Source organism: Octodon degus, unplaced genomic scaffold (genome assembly GCF_000260255.1).
Source record: "Octodon degus isolate 3935 unplaced genomic scaffold, OctDeg1.0 scaffold00104, whole genome shotgun sequence".
NCBI classification, from domain to species: Eukaryota; Metazoa; Chordata; class Mammalia; order Rodentia; family Octodontidae; genus Octodon; species Octodon degus.
In genome coordinates this window covers 6857148-6873690 of record NW_004524680.1, presented here as the reverse complement: position 1 = coordinate 6873690, position 16543 = coordinate 6857148, and the positions used below count along the sequence as shown (strand labels likewise).

The window sequence follows — 16543 nt, the reverse complement described above, 5'->3', positions numbered from 1 at the left end:
GAAAGGGAGAAGCCTGTTGATAACCACCTGTTGGAGGAGATGTTGGGGTTGAAACCTAAAGAATACAGGGTACTGATGAAATCAGTAAAACAAAATTTGAAGGTTCTGGTAGATTCTACCTTATTATCTAAAGAGATACAAAGAATAGTATTCATCAACCAAATAGAAGAGTATTTCTTTCAGCTTGCTCTCATGCCTCAGTTGCTGGGGGAGTATGTATGGTTAATAAATCAGCCAGAGGCCACGACATCTTGAGGCTCATCTCAAAAGATGCCTTTCAGGTTGACATAAAGACAGACCACCGTGCTTAGAAGTTACTCAGAGGCCAACTCAGATCTCACCCATTCAACAGAATGGTCTCAGATGCTCTGTGGCTGCTTCTGTCCTCCTACAGGATATAATGGTTTCTCTTGCCGAGTTTCTGCTCCCACCATGGACCAATCAAGCACAAATGCTGAGGGCTGAGAGGCACCCCTAAGTTGCTTCTGGAAACCTGAGGCTACTCCCTAAATCTTGGATTCAGCTTGAAGGATAATTTCACTTTTCTGGAAAACATATGGCAACCTGATATGGCCAGTCAGCGAACAAGAGCACTGACAAACTCCTCTCCATTGTATTCGTAGGGGAATAGTGATCCCTCAGCTGACACTACAACATGCATTGTTACTATTTCCACCAGGCATGTACACACAAGCACAAACATTTTTGAAGAAAGGGCTGGTGTCATGTTTGCTCACACACACAAAAAGTATGCTGCATTTCTATGTTGGACACTAAAAAAAAAAAAAAAAATCCAAGATCAAGGAGGCAAAAGTACAAAATTAACTTAAAGAAAAAAACCTCAAAACTGAAACAGGAACTGAGTCTTTTGTATACTGACATTAAGTTAACAGGAAGATGTTTTAGAAATGAAACATGTATGTTCACATTTATATCTCAGAACAGATGTTATGCATATGTGTGCATGTACAAATAGTATAGCATATGTTCTTTAAGACACCCAGGTGGGGTCCTTGAAAGATACTTTCTCCTTTCTCTTTATTTATCTCCCACATTTTTAGAGGTGTAAGAAGTGCACATATATTTTGAAAACGTGCCAAAAATATAGACCACGCTGCTCACAACAGCAGATAGTTAAAATAATGCTTGTGGACTATTTTAACTATATTTAAAAAACACCAAGATCCTAACATTTTACGTAATCAGAAAAGACAATAACCATTATAAAATGCTTCACACTTCTTGAGCTTCAAAAAACAATGAATATGTAAGTATACTCTGTTCTGCAAAGATTAATTATAATGCCAACTTCAAAAGTAAAACTTTCACTCTATGATTAAAATGACTTTAAAACTTAAAATATATAGTGAGGGCAATATTATACAAATAATTTATTTTTATAAACTAGTCTAGAATTCAGCAAACACATTAAAAATGGACAAACAACATTCCCACATGTTGCAGCTTGCTCTCTCTGTAAAGTCATTATTTTGCCCCTTACCTGATACGGAGACAGCATGTGTTCGGACACCCTGCTTCTCACTGTTGGCCAACCTGGAACAGAGGGGCAAAAGTTGAATGCTGCACTGTCCAGACCAAACCACAAGGCCCCTCAAATATGGAGCTATCATGGATTAGGAGGACAATGCCATTTTCCAGGGAGATTAAATTTTAGGTGAATTTCTTAAAAACTGGATTCTATTACCACTTAACATGGGCAGAATGCTTTGATATTTCAAAGAATAAATTAAAACTGGTAACTGATTGGGTGTGGCTGAGTGGTAGTATTTGCCTCTCATGTACAAAGCCCTAGGTGTGACCCCCAGTAGCACAAGGAACACTGAACCACTGTGGAAGTTACTCATGAGAATGAGTAAAACCACACATACCATATAAAGTGGTATGCATAAATTATACAAGAACTTACATTTAAATGATAGACTGAGAGAGAATGCTCAAAATTATGAGAAATGGGCCATATACTGGGAACTGAGTTTGTTCCCCTAAATCAACTTGAGATGGTAGCATGACTGGTTCTTAAATCTGTAGCATGTAAAAATAAAAAAAAAAAAATCAAGAAGTATATTAACACATACCATTTGCACATGGAAAACGTAATCTTAATGTATCTGGTAATTCATGACATGATTCAAAAACATTAGCTTTCTACATATTCAGCCCCATTAAAGTAACTTTGGCCAAAAATTTTGGTGACATTTTTAAAATGTAAGCATTGTTTAAAAATTTTGGAAACTACAAGGCACAGAGAAAAAACAAGCCCTACTTCGTTAGATGTCATTTATCTTGGTTTTTTGATTAAAAATAACAACAAAAACAAACCTAGATCTCTAAGCATTTACTACAGAAGTACTGAGTGGACACTTTTTCCAGTATGCAGAATTTATACTAGAAAATACTGAAATTTAAAATTCTCTTTGGATAACTAAGAATACTCAACATGAAACTGTCTTTCAACTATATTCATTGGGGAGTAACTCAATTTCCATTTGTAAGTAATTTATACTGTTTGCTTTCTTATTCTGTTGTCAATAATTAGGTCTCCCTAATAATACCAATTCACGCATGCTGCTACCTATAAACTTTCTCATCTTGCTTGTTTTCTATCACTTTTTGATCAACAGCAGTAACAGTGTGCTCCTGCCAGTGATTTGAGGGCATTCTGTTTATACAGTTTTTTTAGTCTGCTACCACATCTAACCTACTAGCTTATTTTTTACCTATATTTTTGACACCCTGCTTTAATCTTCAAAAACCACCCTGAACTTTTAACTGAAGATTATCTAAGTATGCATCAGTTCCTGGGACACTCTTCAATGTCTAATAATAGGGCTGACTTGAATGTGCGAGCTCAAAACTGGGAAAAAGCTGTTGTATTCATTTTTCCCTCATCCACAGGTAGAGTGCACTGACCAGATACAGCTGAGTTCTTGGCCACAGTCATGCTTGTAACTCCACAAAACCCTTGTGATCAGAGAAGTGTCTACACTTCTACTGTCCACTAAAGGTATAGACAATCACATAGGCTGGTTTCAGAAGTGTGCCAAGTACTATGCAGAAGATGTTATAAGAAAAGGCAACTAGGATGCCCCGGACTGGGAGCCAGGTTGCCAGGGGAAGTGACACAGGAAGAGACCTGAAAGATGAGCAAGGCTTAGGCAAGGAAAAGGAGTTAAGAGGCAGATTGTGTCATACAGAGGCAGAACACTGACCATGAACTGCAGGGAAAGATCAGAGGTTTGGTCCAGCCACTGAAAAGTCCAATGGAGTTGAGGAAGAACATGGGATGAGTGCCAAAAAATAAGGCTGAAGGAGTCAGCAAGGAATAATCAGGGAGGAACCTGTAAGCTAACAATGTTGGAACTTGCCCCAAGACTGACAACAAGTCAGGCAAACTTTTATTAGAACAGTCTCTAGAGCTGCAGCATAAAGAAAGGACAGGATGATGGGCAGAACTAGACATGAAGATTCAATAGGAAGAGTGTAGACAAAAGTGTTTAAAGAATGTAGACTGAGATACACAGTGGATCTCAGACTGGCCTGTTTACATAGGTTGTTTGGGATTTTAGGATGATTTCCATCATCAGCTAATTGATTAAGGTGGCTCAGTGTACCGGAACTATTTGTATAAACAATATGATTTGTACCAAGTTCTCAGGAGTCTGGCTGTTATATGCCAGGTAGCGAGTATACATATGATCTGTTCCCCTAAAAACCCTGAGTGCCATGTCCTGATAGGCAATATTTCACATGTGCCACCCCAACTCACAGCTGGGGCTTCAGGGTATACATTCCTAGGGGAGAACCTATGGAAGCTTGCTCCTTACATTCCCTGAACTTTGCCCTTTGTACTATGCCATTTACAATAAATCACAGCTGAAAATACAACTGCCTGCTGAATCCGGTGTATTCATTCAGAAAGCTACTGTGCTAGGGGTGGCCTTGAGGTCCACATCTACTGCAGTAGCCTAGACAGGTAATAGCAACCATTCAAATTGGGTGGTGGTGGTTAGTGGAAAGTCACTAAAGTGGACAGACTTGATACTTTCATTTAGGAAGTGGAACTAGACAACTGGCAATGGACTGGGCAAGGAGGAGAGGGACAGAACAAAGATGAACTCAGGGTCTACTTCTTCCTCCTGGGCCTCTTGTGTTTCTATCCTTCTTGCACATAAACCCACCCCTAGGAGCATTACTACATATATTTATCTATGCACCTGAAAGGCTAGATTTTATATTTCACATTTGGGGGACAGGGATATGGTTCAGCAGCATAAGCACCTGCCTGGCAAGCACAAGGTCCCAAGTTTGATCCCCAATACTGGAGGAAAAAAAAAAGCCCCACAAAAAACCCTCACTTATATTACACATTTGGCTCCCAGTTTCTAGCATACTGGCTGAGAATACAAAAGTAATTATGAAAGTTCTTTAATTTTAGAGACCAATAAACCTATTATGAAAGTGGTACAATAAACAGACATAGTACCACAGACTACATCTCTTTAATTTTCCTACTTGTCAAATAGCCAAGATAGTACCTATTTTCAGGTTCTTGTAAAAATATATGCTAATGATAGAAAAGTGAATGTTTAATACTATGTTATAATCATGACTGTTATTTAGTTCCCTTATTAAACTTAAATAGAAACAAACTTTTTGATTAAGCCTAAGTTCCTAATGTAATTTTAACTGATTTCTTTCTAAAGTAATTGTTTTCTAGATCTCTGATCATATATAAAGTTCACTTTTTCAAGAAAGTACATGATAAACCATAGGACATTCCTTAAGGTTTCTCACAACACCAAATAACAATATGCACAGAATACCACTTACTTGGGAATTGATGGCAAAGCCCGTTCGCCTTCTGCAGAGGGGAGAAAAAAGGAAAGAGAAGTATGAAGGTCCTTTTACTTTTTGAAAAAATTATGCCTAGAAGTCAGAGCAGAAGGAATAGCTTCATCTGGTATTTTGGCAATAATCTTTAAACCAAGTCATTACAATTAATTACACTTAATCTTTGGTTCCCATGGTTTTTTTTCAATACTATAACATAAACCGTGACACATTGTTTACAAGCTATGGGCAAATTACAATAAAGAAAAAGACAAAAGATTTTTTCCCAGTAGACTAAAAGGTGAAGGCAAAGACCTAAACATTCTGTATTTTGATAAAATCATTCACTAATCATAAAGCCTGTGTAGGAATCATGGAGAAACATAAAAGGAAAAAAAAAAAAAAAAACCCTACAGGTGCATAGATGTTGAAGGAATTAAGGCACTGGAGATGCCAGAACACCACAGAGGCCTCCTACTGTTGACCAGAGGAGACCACAGCATAGTCAGCTAGAAAGGATGCCAGGCAGCTATTTAGGAAAAATGTTCAGAGTGGGCTTTCAGTGCTGAGCAGACAGCTTATTCCTTGGGCATAGTGACCAGCTTGTGGTGGATCAATCCCAGAAAAACTCAAGACTTGTTTCCCTGGTTTCTATCCCTTACAGCCGAGCTTTATTTTTCTTAATGTAGTTGATCACCACTTGATACACTATGTATTATTTTGTTTGCTGTCCTTCTGCCTCTTCATATTTCCATGCATTTAGGATTTGACTGTTCTGTGCACTGCTAGATCGCCAATCCTGAGCCTGGAAAGTGGTGGATGTTCAACAATAACCTCATAAAAAGATGTGATGTTCTGCCTACTCTACATCATTCTCATTTTTCATTATTCCTGGATGCTATCCTGCTGCACGCCATATACTTCCCTCAAAGCACAAGGCAAGCCTGGAAAGATACTCTGCCTACTAGTCCTCTGAAGCTCAACTGGAACACCATTTTCCAACAGTGGTGTGCTCCGCTTGGTCCTCCTAGTTTCTGTAGCAAACAATTCACCACACTGCACACATGTGCAGAGACTGCTTGCCCTGTCCAGAATTATCCCTAATATCTCACAAAGTACCTGGCAGGAATTCAAGACATCAATCAGTTTTCCTGAAAAACTGTTCACTTGCTTATAAAACAGGTAACATTACCTAATTTGTAGGGACTTCTGTGAGGCCTAGAGAATACTGTGTATACACCACAGATACCCAATATGCTTCAGATACTCAGTCTGAAGTGTATCACCAGTCAGGTGTGGTGGCACACCATGTAATCTCGGCATTTAAGAAGCTGAAGCAGGAGGAGTGTCATGAGGTTGAGGTCAGCCTGGGATACATTGTGAATTCAAGGCTGGGGTGCACTACATATTGAGACCTTATCTCCCTTCTTCCCCTCCAAAAGAACAAGTCAAACTATCATTTACGATCTTATAGCTATCTAACTTTTTAAAAAAAATTTTATTTATTTATTTATTTGTGTGTGTGTGTGCGTGTGTGTGTGCGTGGCCAGCTCAGCCCACCAGGGGGCGGGGCTGTCTGGCACGTGGTGCTGGGGGATTGAACCGCGGTCCCTGTGCTTTGCTAAGCTTGTTCCAAGTAGGTGCTTTAGACCACTGAGCCATCTCACCAGCCCTTAGCTATCTAACTTTCAAGCAAAATAACCAAGTCATACCATGAAGATCACATTTCTAAAAAATGGAAAAAGCATGATTTTTATTCTATTTTTATGGCACTGAGATTGAAACAGGGCCTTCACAATGAGCTGTACCTCAGGCTTTTTTTAAAAAATATTTGAGACATTATTATGCTAAGTTGCCTAGACTGGCTTTGCATTTGTGATTTTCCTAACTCAGCCTCCAAGAATCCCGCAATGATGTAAGTGTGTATTACTGTATCCAGCTTGGTGATTAGTTCATTATCTCACCAACACTACCACCACCTATCCCTCATCCAATACTATCAATTAATAATATAGCCTTTCAAATGACACATTACTGTAATTTCTTTTGAACCCTGTTGAAATTTCTATTTCCTTTGAGAGAAAAATAAATCAGTTATTTTATTTGTAGGTAACAGTGACTTCCTAAGTAGCTAGTTGGGCACAGACAGAAAGAAGGCTTTAAATAACATGATAACTTTTTTTTTTTTTTTGTGCGGTACTGGGGATTGAACTCAGGACCCTGTGCTTGCCAGGCAAGCGCTTATTCTACTGAGCTACCTCCCCGGGCTCTCAGTGATAACTTTTATAAAGTGAAAAGGTCACAAGATAGAAGAATGACAGTTCTTCCTTACAACTGATTCTGGGAGGCCTACAAATAGGGAGAGCACACTCCTGAACCACCTTCTGTAATAATCCATCAGTTTCCACTGATGGCAAGTATGGAAGTATATTTTCCAACTGGATTACAAAGAGTGGTTATTACCAGTTATCTTTTTACAGAAATTATAAAAGAATCTATCTTTTTCTGTCTACACCTTTGCTATACTATTTCATGCTCCATATTTTCTGAGGGTCATTCTTATAATGGGATGGGCTATCCTGTGCTGTATGAGCTGGAGAGCATCTGAAATAAAAACTTTAATTTTTTATAGTATGTGTCTAAAGTATTTTTCCCTGTGTCATAGCTTTACAACTGTTCCCTTTTTATGAAAAGTATTTTAGTTATATACCTAGACCTATCAGTTTGGCTCTCTCACCTCTGGGTTCTTGTGCTTCACACTACCAACACCTACAGTGTATAGCGCTACTGTTACTGCACAAGAAAAGCGAGGATACAATTATGATCGTTAAACAGCACAACAAATTTTCAAAGTTGCAAAATAGATTCTGAAATTTTTTTTAGGGATGAGTTAGATAATAGAATGCACCTAAACCAAAGTCAAGTACTGACACTGGTATTTGGTTTGTGACTTTCATTATGTTTTCCACCAATGAATATCACCTTTAAGAGTATATTCTAAATCTGAATTATGGCACACTAAAGTGCATGTGGGCACATCCATGGTTCACATACAGAGTTTTACTGTTACAATTGTGTGTACACACACATACACACCCACCCCCACACAATTGTCTGGCATTAAACTAATTTGAAGCAGACAGATGGACATATATAATTGTAATCTGATTTTCTTATATTCAAACTTTAATTTTTTCAATCTGATAAACACATTGTATACATTTATGATATATCATATGATGCTTTAATACAGAAGCAAAATTACTTGAACTAGGGTAAATACATCTACTTCCTTAAACATTTATCCTCTTTTTTCTTCTTCTGTATTTAGGACAGAGTCTACGGGGTCTCACTACGTAGATCACACTTGTAGTGATTCTCCTGTTTTCAGCCTCCCACACGCTGGGATTATAGGCACATGCCACCACGTTCAGTCTCAATCCTGTCTCAGCATGCCCTGGGGGTGGGGCTGGCATGGCACACTGGGGATTGAACCCCAGCTGCTGTGCTCTGCCTAAGCAGGCACTCTAGTCTGTTGAGCTATTTGGATGGTGCACCAAAGTATTATCTTTCTGTGAAAGAATTCTCCCCAACATTTAAATATCATTTGTACAGAAGCAAGTCAAACGCATGAGCTACAAAGGCCTTAATAGAGAATAGCTTCAGATAGTTCTCAAAGTAAGTTTATTACTACATATAGAAAAAACTGCCACAAATCAGTTACAAAACAAAACACAAAAAAAGTTAATAGCGATATCTTCAGGGGAAAAACACTTCTAGGTGTGCCTTATTATGGTATCCTGCACATGTTTACTTCCTACATGTGTTGGTTTATGGCTTTAAATCTTGTTTTCAGAACATGACATTACTACTACCCTTTAAATAAAAGGTCCCATGACTCCCAAGTTTAAAATGCATACATTCAGCCCCATGCCTGAATTCCCAGCACTCAGGAGGATGAGGCAGGAGGATTGCTGAGCTGAGACCTGTCTGGGTTACATAAAGCTCTTAAGTCCAGCCTGAACTACATAGCGAAACCTTGTCTCAAAAACAAACACACAAGGCACACACCCTATTTCATATCCCCAACATAAATCTAGAGTGGCTCTGTAGTCAGAGGACTTTTCTACCAGGCAGGCTGGGCTCTGCACTGCAGACTAGGCATCTAGCCTTTGCCATCTGCTTCACCTGTAGGTCTTTCTGCCTATTTTTCTAGCTCAATACTTCCTATATGGACACAGAACACGCAGGGCTTCAGGAGTCCTTACAATCATCTCAACTGATGAGGTGAGTGCTAGAAGGAGCCTTGTCATTAAGGCCAGATTGTATGTCCACAGTCCTCATCTGCCACAGTATAGTAGGCTACTCTATGGACCCTATTTGGGACATCCCCAACAACCCCACATAAGAGGAATCATCCTTCTTTTAAAAAGGAGGAATCTAAGAGTTAGGTCAGTACTGTGTATCAATATCACACTGACTAGAAGAGCAAGAGGAATGGCAATATAATTGAACTTACGAACCCTGGACATGTCAGGCACTTTCAAATATTTCTTAGACATGAAATCATTCTACTAGTACTGCAGAAGACAGCTGTTAATTCTTGCTCCATAGAAAGAAAACTGTGGCATAGAAAGGCAGGCACAAATGGAAAGCACTCAGTGGACTCACCACGTGAACCTGCAAGCTGACACAACCCCTAAACCTAGGCTCTTTCTGTTTTGTGCTATGGTAGGGTCCCACTGCAAATGTTTTCACCTGATTATTTTGTAACTCCAAATCCTCTGAAACATCTCTTACTCTATGATTGCAAAAAAACCTTGCCTTATTTCTAAAGTGACAGTGTTGGTTTTAGGACATTTCTTCATTCTAATCTCTGATTTTAAATAATTTAGAATGTATTTTATTCTTTATTTTAAGCTTTTGAGACATCAGGAAAGGTTAACATTAACATTAGTGGTCATTTACAAAAAACTCTCAGAAAATAACGTCAAAAATTTATTTAAAAATACTAATTGTACCTTAGAAAATCTAAGTCTGTGGCACTACAAGTGCAGACATTGTTGTCTTGACACTCCACTCCAACCCAGCTCTTGGCCTGTAGGAGTGTGAACTGGCTAACTAGCCCTAGAAATAAGTGTCCAGGTTATATGGGGCCAAATTATTCAGCTGGTCTTCATATTTACAGTGCTGCTGAAATCAAAAGCAGGCTGCTGAGGCTATGCTCCTCTAACCATCCAGGAGAAAGAAACAGACATGACACGGCAGAAATGGCACACACAGAACCTCACCTTTCTGGGGTCTGATGATAAAGGACTGTGTGGCTCCATTCACCAGTCGACAGTATCCGTCTATCAGGTCAGCCATGTTCTCCGCTATGGTTAGGGACGGTGCCGTCACTGTCAGAGGCTAAATGAGGGAAAAGACCAAGAAAGAGACATTATTGTTCTTCCCAGCAATCAAAGGGACAGCTGTGCTATGACATCAGATCTCTACACACACTTGAAAACACAGAGGAACGGGAGTGAAACCAGATTTGTCAGAAGATGAGTAAAAAGAAGTTTGATATAAGGACATTATTCCTAAAATATGTGACAGAAGACAAGAAGAAAAGATAAAAACATCAGTAAACTAATGGTCACTTTTTAGAAAAAGAGGAGGAAAACATATTTTGCTTCAAAATATCCAGTGCCTCTAGCACACTGTAACAAAGGGACTTAAAATAATCGTAAACACTCACTGTTCTAATGAGATTAATGTGAAGTAAACACAACCATTACAATTTTTTTCTTTTTACAATTTTTCTAACATTAAAGGAAATTAGTAAAATTTCATTATTTTACAGGTTCTGTCCAAAGGATTAAAAATCATTCTTTTCAATAGAAAAATGGCCTATTTCACAAACTGGCTAAAAACCTATCTGTAAGTGTTACCCAGAAGACAATAAAATCTTTTTATTTTCAAGCACAATTATATCCTAGTTCTAATCCCCTCCTGTATGAACAGTTCTCAGATGCCTGACCCTACATGTTATATGGCATGCTGTACGGTAGAATGAGCACAGCTTGAAAATGATGGTGCAATTTTGTCAATGAGACTCTTGCAAGCAATTTTAATGTGCAAATTTTCAGTATAATACAGTAACATTTCTTTGAGGAGCAACAGACTTCCTGGAGCCTTAGATGTTACCAAATTATCAGAATCAGGGCAGAACACTGATGAAGCACTCCTTAGTGAGGAACAGCAGGGAACAGACGAATCCCAAACAATGTGCTTCACATAAACAAAACCATGTACCACTGAATGGTTTATATTCTCACGTAAATGTACTGCTTATCTTTCAGATACAATCACAATATGCAGTATTTGGCAAAGCATCATTTCCTGTAACATTTTTTACTTTTAACATGCTGCTGTAGGGTGATTAAGAGAACAGGTAATAGAACCAGACTGTTGGGAGCACGAATCAAGCTCTATCAAGTACTATGGTGATGGCTAACCTCTGCTTCAACTTCCTCATCTATGAAATGGTAACCAAAGTACTACAATATATCAATGTACCTACTCTGCTTCAGTGTGAAATATTAAGTGCCCCATAAATCTCACCTATGACTATTATTATTATTATTATTTTAGGATAAGGGTCTACAGGGTGTTCAGGGTCTCATTACTAGATTGGACCTATAGTGATCTGCCTATTTACAGCTTCCCAAGAGCTGGGATTGCAGGCACACACCACCTTGCTCAGTCTCAAATGCTGTCTCGGGGTGCCCTGGGGGAGGGGCCGGCACGGTAGGCCTGGGGATTAAACTCCTGGCCCCTGTGTCTGTTTGCAGGCGCTTTAATATGCTGAGCTATTTGTCCGGCCCTAAGATTATTATTGTCTAGAGTACTACAAGCAACATAGTATGAGCCATACATTTTTCATGTTAATTCTAAAAAGTTGATTTTCTCAATAATTCATGATAATCTTTAATTGTCCCCACAAGAATGTTCTTGCTTTTAAAAATCTCTTTTCTTATTTTGGGGAATATTTAAGTATTTGTAATGTAACTTTCCATATAATGTACAATAAAGCTGTGATTCTAGTGATAGAAAACTTCACCTTTATCCTAAAAATAAAAGTTTCTAAAACAGTACCATGCTTTAGTCTTCCTTTCATGAAGCACTCATCATGAAAAACTCCCCTACCTCAGGTGCACCTGCTATTTTGAGCTGCAGCATTCCTTTTCTGTCCTTGTCTTCACTGTTCGAATACTGAATGGTCTGCACTTGGTTGAAGTCGGCCAGATGTGTGGGCTTTGGAAAGGAAAGGTAAGATGCTTAGATCATGGATAAATGAGTCATTTCACTAATATCATTACTGTTTTTGTGCAACTCTCTCAGTCCCAACATTTATTTCACTCTGAATTCACTCCCTAAAGCCTAGAGGTCAGGGTAAAAACTGATTCTCCATGTAACCTGCACTGGAGCTACTGTCTCATCACTTCCAGGGTCAGGATGTGTCTATTTTTTGTGATGTTCTGAGAAGAGTCACACAACTGATCTGGGTGAGGGAAAGCACAGTTCCAAGACACACATACTGAGAAAGACAGAGAGAAAGAGAAGAGGGGAGGGGAAAGGAGGGGAGGAAGGACAGAAGACAGAAGAAACAAGGGAAGAGAAGGAAGGGGAAGGACAAGGACAGAGACAAAGACAGGGAGGGAGGGGCAGGGGGGTAGAAGGAACCCCTTTTCTGACTTACTTGCCTGTGTGGGAGGGGCCTTATGGAATTCTCAGTTGGAATGAACATGTGCTCTTATTTTTACAAACAACGCAGCAAGAAAGCAAAAGTTTCTGAATGTATTAAAGTTCATCAGTGCAACGGAGAAAAGGTGATAGCAGTTACCCAAAGGATATGCCCCACATGTTGGACTCTTAGGACATGTCAGGGGAGACAAAGGTTATTTTTCCCACCAAAATAAATTATTTTTTTTCTTCCTCCATCCCTTCTTTTCCCCATCCTTTAACAGTTTCTTGTTACATGTTTTGGACTTGCCTTGAACTCACTATGTAACACCAGTCTGGCCTCAAGCTTGCTGTGATCCTCTGGCCTCAGCTTCCAGAGTGCTGGGATATTAGGCATGTGCCAACATGACCAGCTTCCACAGTTTTATTTTTAAAAAGATACAAAAGTGTCTTCTATCATTTCATGATCATGATCACTTTGTATGAAATTCCCATATGTTTCTTCACAAGAACTAGCTTGATCAGGTCTGCTTTCTTAGCATATCATAAAGTACTGGCATTTCTCATCCCATAAGGGCCACTAGGACTGAGCTGGATCTGCCCTGCACAAGAGGGCTCAGGCTCAGTGACCTTTCCTCACAAAAAACCTTTTCTAAAAGACACATAGGTGGATAATATACTCTGTAATTTTGATTTCAGGATAGCAAAAGATACATTAACACATCCATTATAAAGAGAGAGTTGAGACAGTCTGATGTGGACTACCTAATCTAAACTGGACACCCAAACACTCTCTCACACCAGCCTACTGTAATTTTTTATCACAATAAGCTTAATTTTTAAACATATTCTCACACCAGAATGAGGGTCCCACAGCAAACCAAGCAGTAATTAACATCTTACACTACTATGTGTAGCTCTGTAAAGACTTTAAATGATGCAACTCTGTGGCAATAATTTGAAGATGAAGAAAATATATTAAGAAAATGTAAATAACCAAAATTGACAAGTACTTGAAAACTGAACCAATCAGCTGCTACAGAATAAAGATAGTTAAAGATATATCACTGCAAAATGCACCCTATCAGAACTCAACTTTTTTTTTCTAATAAGTATTTATTTAGTACAGGGTCTCACAATACAGATCTGACTCCTAGTGATCCTCCTGTTTTCAGCATCTCAAGCACCATGATTACAGGTGCATGGCTCCATGCCTCGTCTCAATCTCCATCTCAGTGTGCCCTGGGGACAGGGCCAGCATGGCACACAGTGAATCAAACCCCGGTCCCTGCATCTGCCTAAGTAGTTACTTTAATCTGCTAAGCTATCTTGCTGGCCCTCAACTAACTGTTAAAGAACATGCAATTATAAGCCAACATAAAATGTCAGACCATTAAAAATTAGGAAAGACTCTGAATTTACCTGATGAAATTTGTGTAACTTTAATGCTATGTTCTTACTGATTTAATATAAAAATGAAAAAATCTAACTTCACCAATAGTTACAAATTTATACAAATTCATAAATAAACCAATATTTTTAGGAACAATGTAGGACTAAGTTATTCAGTGAAAATTAACTATTAAAAAATAAATGGGATGGAGGAAAATCTGAATCACATTCACATAAGCTAAAAAAACTTTTGATCACACTTAGGAGCTTTTACTAACACAATCTAAGGAAAAAGTCAGAAGGCATAACTTTAAAATATTAAAGATATCATTAAGGGCTGGCGAGATAGCTCAGTGGACTAAGCGCTGGCTTTGGCAAGTGCAGGGATGAGGGTTCAATCCCTAGTCCCACATAACATGTGTGACTGAGTCCAGGCGTGGTGGTGCAGGCCTGAAACCCCAGTGCTGGGGAGGCTGAAAACAGGAGCATCATTAGGAGTCTGAGCTGCCCAGTGAGACCCCATACCAAATAAATAAACAGAAAAAAAAAAAGAGAAGGTATCATGAAAAATTAACAAGAAAATTTCCTAGATAAGCACCCTTTCTATAGTGAGGACAGAACCCAGAACTTTGCACATGCTAGACAATTGCTCTATACCAGTGCTGCAACCCAGCCCTAACTGCTAAATTAGGACCTGAAACAAAATAGGAATATCTTCACCTATCACTGTTGTGAAACCTGATCTATAAGGTTCTTATTGATAGAAGGAAAAAAATATACTATGAAAAAGTTAAAATAATTTTCATTTTTGCTGGTTACATACCTTTATAATCCAAGCTCCTAAAACAAAAAGACCTATAAAATGGAATGTTGGGGTCAAATACATTATGCTATGCTTAATATATAAATTTTGAACTGGAAAATGCCAAAACATCTATTCAAAATAAGGCCAAGAACTGTAAAATACTTACAAATTAGTTTAATACAAAAGAATTACATGAAAAAGACTGGAATTTTATTGAAGGATGAAAAGTAAGTACTGAACAAACATACTGTATTCTTAGCTAACATAATGTTCAAAAGTGTCTACTTTTATAAAATTAATTTATAAGCTAGAATTTCAAGACGGTTTCCAGTTAATTTCATAATGTGGTTTTGGAAGATTAACTTAATGATCAAAAAATATTCAGGGAAAAATTTTTTTTTAAAAGTATGATATACAAAAAGGAAAATAGAGGGGCAAAGCAATCAAATGGACCCTGGGGTCAGTGAGACAGATTGAACAAGCCAAGAGCAGATTATGAAAGTGCTGACTTAATCCAGAGGTAAAGAATCAAAATACTTAATTAAAAATAACTATTAACTCCAAGTGCAACACAATCATAATAGCTAGTAATTTCTAAGTACTTAACTAGACTATGACTTAAGTACTTCAATGTAGTAGTATGTTAATCCCCTCACCAACTCTCTTAAGAGAGTTGTGATTACTGTAGACATTTAATTGATGAGGAAACATAAATACACAGTGTGAGAGAATGTACCCAAGTCACAAAGCCAGCTGGTAAACACCAAGATGGCAGTCATCTTGTATACTTCAGTCTGGGCTTAACCCTAGTAAACCCTATCTTTAATCTCCCTTAGACAAAGTAGGGGGATGCCTGTTAGGTACCCATTTACAAAATTTCAGATAAAAAGGAAAAATCTTACAAGTAAATATCAAGAGACCAGAAATTGGATCTAAGACATGCATAAATAATTAAAGAAAAGTTGGAGATGGTCATGTTTTTCTCAAGAGGGTGCACTATTTCACATTGATGGAGGTTGAGATTCTGGTTGCTCCACATTTTTAATTTTTATTCATTTTAATGAGAAAAAAAGATAAAAGAGCGATTCAACAGTTACAAAACAGGTTAGGAAGACATTTACAATAATCAATACATTGTATATTGTTGTCTTCATAGTAGTTATTCAGAGGACAAGATGCAGACATGATAACTTGTCTAAACGATGTTAGTACAAACTTGTTCTCAGTGAACTAAGAGAAAATAGCTGTATATCTATCCTGTCTTGTGTATAATATATATATATATATATATATATTGTGTATAATATATATATATATATTATATTTTTTAAAATTTTCCCCACAACAAAACTGTCTTTTATTTACAGTTTTGTGAAGTTAGTAACGCATGACACTAGGTTACTTAGCAACCAACAGCAAACCATAACCAGACAGGATGTTCATCTTAGGAGTGAGCTAATTTGTGTTAGGCAATGAGTCAAGTCCCACCTACATATATTTGATCCACATTCTTGCCAATACTTGTTACTATATGTCTCTTTCCTTCTCATCATTGGAAGTAACAGTGATGGCACATTTTATTCTTCTGATGACATTGTTTTATTTATTATCTGGGATATCTCCTACTGAGTTGCCTCTTTTTTCTTAATGATTTTCTAATCATTCTTTATCCTAGATCAAGAGGATTTCATTTTGTGAAATATAATTGTAAACACCTGGCTTTCTTTTCTCCTATCTTTTGATGAAACAAAATTCTTAATTTCAATT

General features: G+C 37.9%; 1 protein-coding gene across 5 annotated transcripts in view; it reads right to left on the bottom strand.

The window, feature by feature from the left end:
• The window catches only part of Ptk2 (protein tyrosine kinase 2), a 365697-nt gene that overhangs the window by 118822 nt on the left and 230332 nt on the right, over positions 1–16543 (bottom strand). For all 5 annotated transcript variants that reach the window (XM_023723973.1, XM_023723974.1, XM_023723975.1 and 2 more), the window contains 4 exons: positions 12043–12150; positions 10143–10260; positions 4852–4882; positions 1502–1554 (listed from right to left, as the gene is read on the bottom strand). In XM_023723973.1, coding sequence (XP_023579741.1) covers positions 1502–1554; positions 4852–4882; positions 10143–10260; positions 12043–12150 — 310 coding nt within the window. The remainder of the gene's footprint in view (positions 1–1501; positions 1555–4851; positions 4883–10142; positions 10261–12042; positions 12151–16543) is intronic.